Here is a 12,106-nt window from a genome sequence, read left to right as displayed (position 1 = left end):
TCTCGACTGCTCCAACATGACAAACAGTTACTCATATTCAGTAAATCAAAACATCATCTTTTTTTTTTTTTTTTAAAGTATTTTTAAACAGAAAAAACATTGTTTTGTCCTCAGTAACACTATAGTGTACATGTGCTGATTTTAACAGGAGTGGAAGTCAGGATAAAAACTGAATTTAATGAATGGTGTGTTTTTAAACTTTTTAAAAAATCTTTAAACTTTATTCTTTAAAACAATATTTACATATTCAAATACCTTCAAAATGATTTTTTTTCTAGAAGGTAGGGGAAATTTATATTTCCAATATAGAGGCCTTTAAACGTGATTTTGCCATGCCAAGGGAAAAAGGATTTACATGAGGAGGAACATGGGTCTGCTACCCAAAAAGGGATATACAAGTGAATTGATTTAATCAAGAAACTGACAGACATAATTCCAACAGTGCTGTAATAATGATGTTTAAGCAATAGAACGAGAGGGAGTGCATGATCGCAAAATAACATCACATCTGTGATTTGGGAGCAGGTAAGATTGCTGTAGATGTTATATGTAATAATGCAATGTTGTTATTTTTATACAGCAGTTCTAAAAAATAAAGTAACAAAATAAAGAAGCCCAAAATGTAATTTTAAATGTTGCAATATTGACAACTCCTTCTGCCTAAAAATAGTTCCTCAACATAAAGTCTATGATCAACAACAAATTACATGTTGCTATGCAATACTAACAATTGCCTGCTTAAGAGGAATAGTTTATATAGCAATACCAAGTATTATTAGTTTGAAATACAAAATGAAAATAAGCAAAGACAAAAACTAAAAATACAATTATTAAAGAATTAAAAAGATATGGTTATTGTATTACACTTGCATCAACTGTGCACTTAGACAAAAAAAAAAGGTTACTCTGTAGGACATGTGTTTGTATCAAACAGTTCAGCTTGCTTTACTCACTTCAGTGTGTTTAATGGTACTACCAACACACAAGCCAAACTTAAGGTTTTAAATGTACTGACATATTTGGAATTTAATGTGTGTCTGCCATCACATTCTCCTTCAGAGTGACCAAATGGGCTGCAGGTCAAGTCCCTGTGTTCATGTCCCATTTTGTACAGGCACAAAACAACTAAGGGTTGGGTGCATAAATCTAGCTGTTAATTAGCAACACATCAGGGTGATCTGGTTTTTGTGTGAAAAGACTGTGCTGTTATCAGCACAGTTAGAACACTTTTTCAATCAATCCGATTGTGAGATCAGAACTAACTGTTGTATGAGATGCTTAAAATGCAGTTTCAGTGCAAAATGGTTTCATCGCTTTGTACAGAAATTCAGGCAGATTGTATTAGTCCAGATAAGACACCCTCAGTGAAGGATAAAGATACCACTGTTAAATTTAATGTAATGTGTGTTCATAGACAATTTGCATTGCAGCTCAAAGAATAGGTAGGAAACTTTCAAGAGGTATGGATGCCAACGTGGATGGAGTTTCACTTCCAATCATGTGTTCACAAAGGAGATTTTCTAACAGAGTTCACATGAAAATGGCACATAGCTGCAGCAGAACATGCGTGCATGCTTGCAGGCACACAGAGAGAACATACTTCATATAGGCATTCAGCAGCACAAGTCCAGACACACCAGACAGGCACAGAGAGAGAGAGAGAGAGAGAGAGAGAGAGAAGGAACATGAAAGAGACAGAGGGACAAAGGAAAAAGATAGTAAGAGAGTGTGTGTGGGAGAGGAAAAGGGAGCGCGCGCGTGTGTGTGTATGTGAGAGAGAGTCAAGGAGAGAAGGTGCAGTGAGCACATACTTCTGTTTGTCCTACGAGTTCTTTTTGTTTGAGGAGTGGGACAGTGTGGTACACGAATGACCCGCCGCAGGGTCAAACTGTATCAGGCAGAAGACCATGTCCGTAGGTATCAGCTCCAAATCATATGGAGGGTTGGTGATTACAAACCTATGACACAAGAAAAAGAGAAAGAAAGAGTGAATGTGTGTGTTTGTGTGTGTGTAAAGAATGCACACCAGGTATCTGGTGCCCTCATATGGAAATCTTAAAGGGTAACAAACAGATATTTTATACCCAAAAAGAATAAATTTTTAGAAAGCCACAGATAGCTTGTACTGAATTCAGAATCCTTTCTCAGGATTGGCAGAACTTTATCTGGAACTGAACATTATGTTATTCCTGTATTTATTTAAAATGTATTTGACCTTGTTTGGGGAATGTCATATATTAACACTGACTGCAGAACACACTTAAATTTTATTTGTTACTCTTTGGGGCAGCTAGAATACAAAACATTTATATTTTGAGGGTAAAAACAATTAGTGGGAGAACTTTGACTCAGAGAGCACACAATTAAAAAAAAAAAAAGTTAACGTTACACTTCAGGGCTTCCATACCTTCATCATATCCACTGCTCTAAAAATTAAGGGAACACTTCAATCACTCATCAGGTCTTTATGAAGGAACAATTCAAGTTCAAAATCTTTGCTTATTTAAATTGCATACTTCGTGGAGATAGTCAATAGAGACCAAATCCTCAACCCACTGTAGGATGGATTCAAAATCATACCAAAAATTGTAAAAAGATAAAAACTTTAAATCACAGGCTGAATTTGAATCAATTTCAACACGGCAACTCAATGTGACTCAGTAGTGTGTATGGCCCCCATGTGCATGTATGCACTCCAAACAATGTCTGGGCATGTCCCTGATGAGACTGTGGATGCTGTCTTGGGGGGATCTCCTCCCATGGCATCAGTGACCTCCTGGACAGTCTGTAGTGCTAATTGGTGTAGTTCTGATACATAACATCCCAGAGGTTCTCAATTGGATTCAGGTCTGGGGAAAGTGAGGGCAACAATGCTTTCATCATCCAGGAACTACATACTGGTCACATGAAGCCAAGAATTGTCCCACACCAGGAGGAACCCAGGGCCCACTACACCAATGTAGGGTCAGACAATAACTGCTGATGATTTCATCACAATAACTAACCGCAGTCAGGATATAATTGACTATCAATTAGAGGTTTGTGCGACCCTCCAAGGACATATGTCCATAGACCATCACTGACTCACTGCCAAAGCAGTCATGTTGGATGATGTTGCAGGCAGCATAACATTCACCAAGTTGTCTCCAGACTCTTTTACATCTGCGATGTATTTGAATACTGTGATGTTTTTAAGAAATGACACCCAGTGATCTTGCATGAGTCTAACATGTCAAATGTAAACATGTGGCATGCATGTGCAGCTGCAGGTGACTCACCGCTTCGTACACTCAGTCTCAGTGGTCCGGGGCATGTCCAGCAGTCGGTATATTCCAAAACACAGCATGTTGTAAGTTTTTATTGCCTTGCGGAATAATTCCCCATATAAACCTCCTTTCTGTAAATAAAACAATGAACACGTATAGTCTAGTTATTCAGTAAAAGTTATAAGAGCAAATACATGTGTGTAACATTCTTGTAACAATCAGGGCAGGAAGCATTCACCATTCTCCAAACACCAGGCTTTGGTCTAGAATTGAATATACTCAAGGAGCTCCTGTCATTTACAATTTTATCAATATAAAACTACAATATTGTTAAATACAGATCCACAGATTTATGGTCATGTGTATTCTGGGAGAGAGAGAGTTCAGTTAGGAAGATAGTGGGATGCTGTGAAAAAACTCAAAAACTTGATTTGCTAGCTTTCTCAACATTTTCAGTAATGCTGTTTGGTGCTCCATACTGTTTCCTTTATGTATAAATGGATCATTAGTAGCTGTTTGACCTGTCTTGGTTTGGTCGATGTAGAAAATAAACAAGCCCTTCAGAGTACCCACACCAGTGTCTGTGTTGATGCAAGTGTGCTCCATGCGTCATGGTTATCCTAAAGCACCTGTTCCTCATTCCGGGTAAGAAACATTATAATTGGCAAGAATGTAATGAGTTACATTATTGCCAAAACAAATTAACAAAAAAGGGGAAATTGGTAGGAAAACAACAAAAATACATTATTTACAAAATAAATAAAATAAATAGTTATTAATCAACAATATTGATAAGTTGTAGAAAAAAAGGATTACTGGATGTCAGGCTATGACAAAATACTATGGACCTTACTGCTTCTATAATCAGCCCACTCTTCTGTCCTAAGATACAGGGCAGCTTTTCTCTGCCCACACTCATTCACTGCGTTGGCACCACTGTTCCACCGCCGGCTGATCCGAGGTTGGGGGCTTCCAATAAAGACACTTTGAGACACTCAGTTAGGAAGTGCACCTCTGTGTCCACCACTCTCAGGTTGCAGTGGGAGTACATCCTGTTCTCTCTGGACAGCCAGCTCTGCCTATGATAGCCAGTATCAATAACCAGGCTGAGCTGACTGTCTGTACATTGATAATGCTTCCTTTTTTGTCTTTAATCATGATCAGATAACCTGCCAATGTATGGTCTCAATTTATGACCAAATAGCATTGAAATTTGTGCTGTTATTTTGTGAATTCTTTCCAATAGTGATATTTTTGTTTATCTTTGGTTATAACTTTATTTGGTCTGATTGTTTGGAAGAGTATTTCTCTCTCTCTTCTTATTTCTCATCTCTATTGCTCTGTCTCACCCCAAGTTCAGCAAAGGGTCCTTCACACAGGGCCACCTGGGTCACACGGCACCTGTCCCTCTTGGCCAATGTTTCATGGGTGCTGTAGCCCCCCCGCAGTGTGTTCTCCTCCGCCAACAAACTCTCCAGTTCCGGAGTGGATCCACCTGTGACCAGCGTCCGGATCAATGACAAAATGTTATCATTGAAGTAAGTCTGTTTGAGAGAAACAGAAAGTGAGAGAGACAGAACATGTGTTTATTACAGCATTGGATAAAATAAGATCTTTCATCACCTATGTCTGTGTGTAGTTGTTTGTGAACACATGCAAGTATGTGTGCTTTATGCATGAAATGTGTGTGTATTTAATCACTCACAGCACTCATTAAAGAGTCGAGCACACTGACAGCAAATGCTGTCCCACATGCGAAGGGCTGTGTGAGGTACAGCTCACTGTCTGGGTCATCATCATCATCCTGGTCCAGGTACTGTACGTTACCATCATTCACTATGAACACACACACACACACACACACACACACACACACACACACACACACACACACACACACTAATTTACACACAATACAAGCACAGCATACAAATATTTATAACCACTTAATATCACTCAAATTTACAGAGACATTATGAGGTTTTTATGGGATTTACACTGATGCTGAAAAATCTGTATAACCTTAATATCAGTTTTATCTGCCAAATGACACATCAGTCAGGCTATATGGCACCAGAACAGAAAGAAGTTGAGGGATGTCTGACGCACACACACACACACGCGTTACAATTCATAAACATATAATACGAACACACAAACAACCATAATAGAGAATAGAGAATGGTTGTAATGTGCTCACATTTTTTGTACTCTCATCAGTATTCTATCTGTGCTGTTCTAAATGTACTGTTATCTCTGAAGACTCTTTCTAGGAATCCCAATGAGAAGTGCATTGTAATAATCCTGTCAGGAGGAGACAAAAGTGTGAACCAGATTTTCAGCATCTGATAAGGTGTGAGTGGGATGAACGTTGGCAATATCTCTGAGCTGGTGAAAGGAGATCTTCCAGAGGTGTTTGATATTGGCTTCATAGGTTAGTTGAGGGTCAAGTCATCGGTGACTAATCATGAGGAGGAGGGAATGTTGTGGTGTAATGCTAGTTATGGAGAAGGAGGACTGAATCTGATGCAGGGTGCCAACAAAGATTGATTCAGTTTTGGCACTATTTAACTGGAGAAAGTTTCATCCATACATTTATTTCCTTAAGACAGGTGATGAGTGTTGATAGAGAGGTTGATGATGAATATGGCAAAGCTGCAGAAGAGTGTGTGTCAATTTTCATGTAAAGTTGTATGTCATCAGCATTTATAAATTAAATAGTCTAAACTTTATACTGGCTAATAACATATATAAAGTGAAAAGGATGGGGCCAAGGACTGACCCCCGGGGGACTCTGCATGTCAGTGTGTGTTTGAGACCTTGCATTTCCAAAGAAACTATTCTCTGTTCTGTCAATGAGATAAGACTGAAACCAAGTAAAAGCTGTATCCATGAGTCTAATGGTGTGATATAGCCAGTTAAGGAGTATACCATAGTCAATTGTGTCAGAAACGGCAGTCAAATTAAGGAGAATAAAGAGGGAAGGTGAGCCAGTGTCAGCTACCATCAGTAGATCATTTGTGACCGGAGCGGAATCCAGACTGAAATTTTTCAAAAAGGTTTTTCTATTTAGGGTGGCCCTAAAGGTGAGTGGCAACTATTTTTTCCAGTACTTTGCAAAGAAAAGGGAACGTTGGAGATGGGCCGGTAATTTGCAAAAACTTCAGAACCGAGAGCGTTTTTTTAAAGAAGTGGTCTGATTATGGCAATTTTAAAGCATGTGGAACATTCACTAACTTTCACTAGGACTGTAGTGAAGGGGTCTAAGGCACAGGTGGAGGGTTTTATTTTCCTGATGATGTCTTCAGCCTATTGCTCTGAGACTCCTAGAAAACAGTTAAGGGGCTGAAAGACCTCAAACTGTGAATAGGTAGTGTGCACAGGTAGAGTGAAAGAAATGGAAAGGACAGAGCAAACTGAGTAAACTTCTGATTTGTCATAAAATTATTAGTGCTTATCTGCAATTTCAGAGAGTGAAAGAGCTTGTGGTTTGAGGAGATGATTGATAGTGGAGAACAGCTGCTTGGAATTTCCTATACTGATTTCAATGATGTTTGAATAAAACTGTGATTGTGCCTGTAAAAGCAACTTTGAGCAGATCTTTTGATGTGCCCGATAAACTTTTCAACAGCTTTGTCATGCTGTTTAAGGGCACACCCAGCTGCCTTCATTTTCTGTAGCTTGCTGGTAAACCAGGGGATTGAACAAGATGGTGATGGTTCTTGTTTTAACCAGAGCATAAAGATCCAAAATACTGCTCAGAGTTTTATTATAAAAATCCACTGTACCATTGACTGGTAAAGTTTGCATGAAGGAGATGCTGCAAGTCAACTGTCATGTTTCTGAGTTGATGTTTTTCAAATATCTAAAACAAAGACATTTTAGATGTCGGGGCTTAATGAAGGGAGACAAAAGTGGCAACTCCACAGAGACAGCCTTAGAGACACACCCAGATCATCTACAAATAGACTGCTGAGAGATGGAGTTAGTAGTCACCAGATCAAGAGTGTGCCCGCTGATGTAAGTGGGGATATCAAAGTTGTCTGAGATTAAAACAGACCAATAATTGGAGAAATTCAACTGCAGTGATAGGAAGGGGTGTTGACATGTCTGATCATATCCCCAAGTATTATAATTTTGGCAGAGGTTGTACAGAATGTTGAGAGAAGGTTGTACATCCCGATAAACATATAACATGCATACACTCAAAGCAACAACAATATTAACCAAACACATACACATAATGTACGCATGTGCACACAAATACACACACACACACACACACACACACACACACACACACACACTTAAGTGATCACCAGTATCACCAAAACACACAAGAGCATCTTACCAAGCTCAGTGATCATAGGGATTGAGGTTCCATTGCTCCTATCCTGTATCACGCACAGCGAGTTCAGCAATCTGTCTGCTTTAGCTAGGAACAAAACACACACACACACACACAGTATTCAGCAACCTGTGAGAAAAAAGGGCTCAGCTTGTGTACAGTATATGTGCTTGTCTGTTTGTATGTGTGCTTGCGAACAATGTGTTTGTGTGTATGTGTGTATATATGTGTGTGAACTTTGATTTTATATATTAAATACATATATGTATATATTGTATTAGCTGTGTTCTAATTCATTCTTCTTTAGATACTGTATTGTCCTCTGTGTGTACGTGAGTATGTAAGGTATGCTATGCGTGTGTGTGTTTGTGTGTGTATGTGCGAATTGTACCGAGGTCTGTGATGAAGGGGATATTGCATTCCATGGTCATGGTCTGTCTCATCAGGCCATGCACAGGGCTGTTCTGAGGAGAAGAGCGGTCCATACCTGGAGGAATGAAGCCTGTAGCGAACACATGAACACACACATACATACATACACACAAAAGCCACTATATTACCCAAAACTGTCAAGACTCTGTCAGTCTCCAGGTCAGAGTAAAGTATTTAGGATATTAACATTGTCTACGTTTGGGTGGATAGTTGCACGTTTATGTATAGACAGTGTATGCATGCATGCATTTACATGTGTGTGACTTGGTGTGCTTTTCTGTGGGGGTGGGGAGGGTGTGCATGTGTGAGAGACTAACAATCCGGTATCATGTCAGCTCACTAGGAATTAGGACACATCAGATGTCTGGGGAAGAATGGCATTGAACTAAACTCTAGTTACCTGTATCAAACTTTAGTTTTTTTGCCTGTCCAGTTTTTTGACATAATCAAAGAACTACTGTGTTAAATAAAGATTTTGTAGATATGAGAAGATCAAATCACTCCACCCACAGCAAAGTAATGATGCTGGTGATCAGAACAGCTGATTATCTTGGCCTTGTACAATATCTGTTTGCAGCACAATATCTGTTAGCCAGTTATTTCACTTTTATTAAGTATGCCTAAAAAAATAAAATAAAAAATCCTTGGCCTCATTGGTTGGTACAGCCATGTGTGTACTGTTGGTGGGTATCGGTACCATGCGAGTTGGCCTGCAGAAGGCCTATGGTGTCCTCAAATTGCATAGACTGGATGTTGAGTGAGGCCAGAATGCACTCTTTATCCTGCATTGATGTATCCTCATCATTATTCTGAATGCCTGAGATGATGACGCACATGTCACACAGGTTGATGTTCACAGCTCTCAGATTTGCTCTGCTCAGAGGAGAGCCCTTCACAAACACAAACAATAATGCAAACATTAGACACTGATGCAAGGTAAGCACTTTCATGATTCTATTTGAAATAATTTAGTTTAGTTGACTTCTGTTATAACTCAGTTCAGTTATTAACATTTGTAATTTGTAAATATTATTGATCTTTTTAAATAATATTGGTGAGGTATAGCCTAAATACAGCTAAATCTTTTAATTGAAGCAATAGACTGATGTGGCACAGGAAAGACTTTATTCACAGATATACAATAATGCTTAAATGTTTGTGAACTTGTAAGGAGGGCTCAAACCCAGGTCAGCTAGGTGATGACACTCTAATGATGGTGGGCCCGTGTGCAGAACAGTTAGATTTTAGTAAAACAAAAGGAAAAATAAAAACACCAAACTGAGCGTGGATAAAGGGAGAACAAAGGATGCCACGGGAAGAAATGGCAAACCTGATGCACTGGGGAAAACCAAACTAAAACTTCCCAAACAAAACCAGAAAACAGGGAGGAACTTGAATGGCTAAGGGAAGCCTCGGGAGAGAGACAGACTCGAGAGGAAAAATTGGAGAGGGGACGTGTAAAAACACAAACACCTTCGCAGAGAAGAAGTGAGGTGTAGTACAAGGACTCACAGAACTCAATACCTGAAGTTACCGACTAGGAGCTTGGCTCAGAACTTTGGCAAAGACCCAACACTGAATGACTGGCTCACTGGGCTTATATAAGGTCTAGCACAGCTGTTGGGTGTTATGCCTGATTAGTGGTGTGCCTGACTCGAGGCCTCCCTCTGGTGGCGGGAGGGGGCCTCGGCCTGGCACCAACCCTTACAGAACCCTTTAGAAGTGTCTATATTTTGCATACATTTGATCCAAAACATCACCGGATTGTCACACAAGTCCTAAAAGTAGATAAAGAGAATCAAATCAAACAAAGGAGACAAAAATATTAGATTCTGTCATTTGTTTATTGAAGAAAATGGTCCAATATCATATCTGTGAGTAGAAAAGGTTTGTGAACCTTTGTGTTCAGTAACTGATGTGACCACCTTGTGCAGCAATAACTGCAACTAAATGTTTCCAGTAATCATTGATTAGTCCTGCACATAGCCTTGGAAGAATTTTAGTCCATTCATCCATACAAAACAGCTTCAAGTCAGTTATGTTGGTTGGTTTCCTCCCATGAACTGTTTGCTTCAGGTCCTTACACAACATTCTATTGAATTAAGATCAGGGCTTTGAATTGGCCATTCCAAAACTTTAACTTTATTCTTCTTTAACCCTTCTTTGGTAGAATGACATGTGTGTCTTGCTGCATGACCCACATTCTACTGAGTTTCAGCTCAAGGACATTTTACTTCAGAATTTGCTGGTATATTTTTCTATCAATGATGGCAAGCTGTCCTAGTCCAAAGTTATCCTGGTCCAAATTTTGGTCTCATCTGTCCACAAAACACTGTTTCAAAAGCCTTCTGGCTTGTCCATGTGACTTTTAGCAAAGTGCAGACAGGCAGCAATGTTCCCCTTGCAACCCTGCCATGCACACCATTGTTGTTCAGTGTTCTCCTGATAGTGAACTCATGAACATTAACCTTAGCCAATGTGAGAGAGGCCTTTAGGTGCTGAGAAATTACCATGGGTTATGACCTCATGATATATTACATGCCTTGCTCTTGCTGTGATCTTTGTTGGTTGACCACTTTTGGCGAGTTTTCATTGGTGGGGTCCAAACTCTTTAGAGATGCTTTTGTAACCTTTTCCAGCCTAAATAGTATCATCAACTCTTCTACTGAGGTCCTCAGAAATCTCCTTTGTTTGTGCCATGATACACTTCCACAAACGTGTTGTGAAGATCAGACTTTGATAGATCTGTTCTTTAAATAAAACAGGGTGCTCTCTCACATCCAATCATTATCCTATTGACTGACAATTGACTCAAGATTTGAAGATTTCATCTTCAAATTATCTGATAATCCTGAAAGTTCACATAATTTTTCCATTCACAGATATGTAATATTGGATGATTTTCCTCAATAAATAAATTACAGAGTCTAATAGTTTTGTCTCATTCATTTTTATTTGGTTCTCTTTATCTGGTTTTAGGCAAATTTATGCAGAAATTAGAAACTTGTAGAGGGTTCACAAACTTTCAAGCATCACTATGCCTGCTCATAACTGCCAAATGTTAATACAGCTAAGGCACTTCAGATCCAATCCAATGCTCTCAATTGGAGCAGACTCACGGGTAAGATGGAGACTTTGGGGAAGATGTTGATTGTGTCCCACTCCTTCTTTAGGTAGTCCAGTGAGCCCACAAAGACTATATGTTTCAGTTCATGATAGTGGAAGTTACTGGCTCTGAGAGGCATCACCAGGTTCCTCAGGCCCATCACAGCCGAATTCACATCACCAAAGATGCACACCACCACGTGGCCAGTCACAACCGTCATTGCTGCTTCACTGCGGGTCTGAGTGGAAAGAGAAAGCAGCATTGTTAGCTACAGCTAAAACAGCGCTGGTAGCAACAACTATACTTCCTCTCTGTGTATTAGACTACAGCTGTACTCACCAATACAGCCTTCTCAATATCTCTGGGGGGGCACCAGTGGAACATTCCTGTAGAGTCGTACCTCTTCACACTGTCGTCTATCGTGTCCAGTGGTTGTCTGGTGACCAGCAGAGGTTCATATCAGGAAGAAACAGAGAAAATGACAGGCTAAACCATTGTGGTGGTGGTAGGGGTGGGAGCATGAGTGCACCACTCCTAAAGGAAGAGGTGCAAACATTTTCCATCCTTTTCAGTTGATTCAACCCCAGTTATAGGATTCTGCTAAGGAAGACGTCATATGTTATTAGGCCACATTCAAACACACACATACTTGCTCTCTTCCTTTCTCTCTGTGTTGCTTTTTCTCTCCATATTAACTTCAGTGTCTCTTTCGTTGTGTTTTTATTTCTACTCTGCTAAGTGAAATCCTCATCAGAGTTCATCTCCCACTGTGAGAAGGACAACAGTCCTTCCCATTCAACTTCTCTAATGAAACATTTATTTTTTCTCAGTCCATCCCTGTTGATGCATTCCATTATTCAGCAGCAGCTCTTTCATTGCTCAGAGTCCATAAACTTAGGTGTACTGCCTGCAGGGAGGCAAAGTGATCACCACAGCAGTATGCCCACACATAGA

At 39.7% G+C, this 12,106-nt stretch overlaps 2 protein-coding genes across 2 annotated transcripts in view; both read right to left on the bottom strand.

Annotated features, from left to right (window-relative positions):
• Positions 1 to 1,822: 1,822 nt before the first annotated feature.
• LOC113576350 (calcium-activated potassium channel subunit alpha-1-like) lies at positions 1,823 to 11,536 on the bottom strand. The gene is made up of 9 exons (XM_035533554.1): positions 11,492 to 11,536; positions 11,166 to 11,390; positions 8,744 to 8,936; positions 8,006 to 8,116; positions 7,618 to 7,701; positions 4,972 to 5,102; positions 4,616 to 4,810; positions 3,279 to 3,397; positions 1,823 to 1,958 (listed from the first exon to the last, which is right to left on the bottom strand). Exons 1-9 carry the CDS (start codon positions 11,534 to 11,536, stop codon positions 1,823 to 1,825), a joined length of 1,239 nt encoding a protein of 412 aa, XP_035389447.1.
• The window catches only part of LOC118240059 (calcium-activated potassium channel subunit alpha-1-like), a 72,680-nt gene continuing 72,084 nt past the window's right edge, over positions 11,511 to 12,106 (bottom strand). The window contains exon 21 of the mRNA XM_035533438.1: positions 11,511 to 11,588. Coding sequence (XP_035389331.1) covers positions 11,569 to 11,588 — 20 coding nt within the window. The 3' untranslated portion in view covers positions 11,511 to 11,568. The remainder of the gene's footprint in view (positions 11,589 to 12,106) is intronic.

The sequence above is a fragment of the Electrophorus electricus genome, chromosome 14, assembly GCF_013358815.1.
Source record: "Electrophorus electricus isolate fEleEle1 chromosome 14, fEleEle1.pri, whole genome shotgun sequence".
Taxonomy (NCBI): Eukaryota; Metazoa; Chordata; class Actinopteri; order Gymnotiformes; family Gymnotidae; genus Electrophorus; species Electrophorus electricus.
Note: the sequence above shows the minus strand (reverse complement) of the source record. Positions and strands in the feature narration are given on the sequence as shown.

Excerpts from the sequence above, each read along its gene's own strand:
- LOC113576350 (XM_035533554.1), bottom strand. The coding sequence starts at position 11,536 with ATGTTCCACTGGTGCCCCCCCAGAGATATTGAGAAGGCTGTATTG. Across the intron at positions 5,103-7,617 it reads CCCTATGATCACTGAGCTTG|TGAATGATGGTAACGTACAG; the intron begins GTAAGATGCTCT and ends GTGTGTTCATAG. Across the intron at positions 3,398-4,615 it reads GACCCTTTGCTGAACTTGGG|AAAGGAGGTTTATATGGGGA; the intron begins GTGAGACAGAGC and ends TTTTATTTACAG.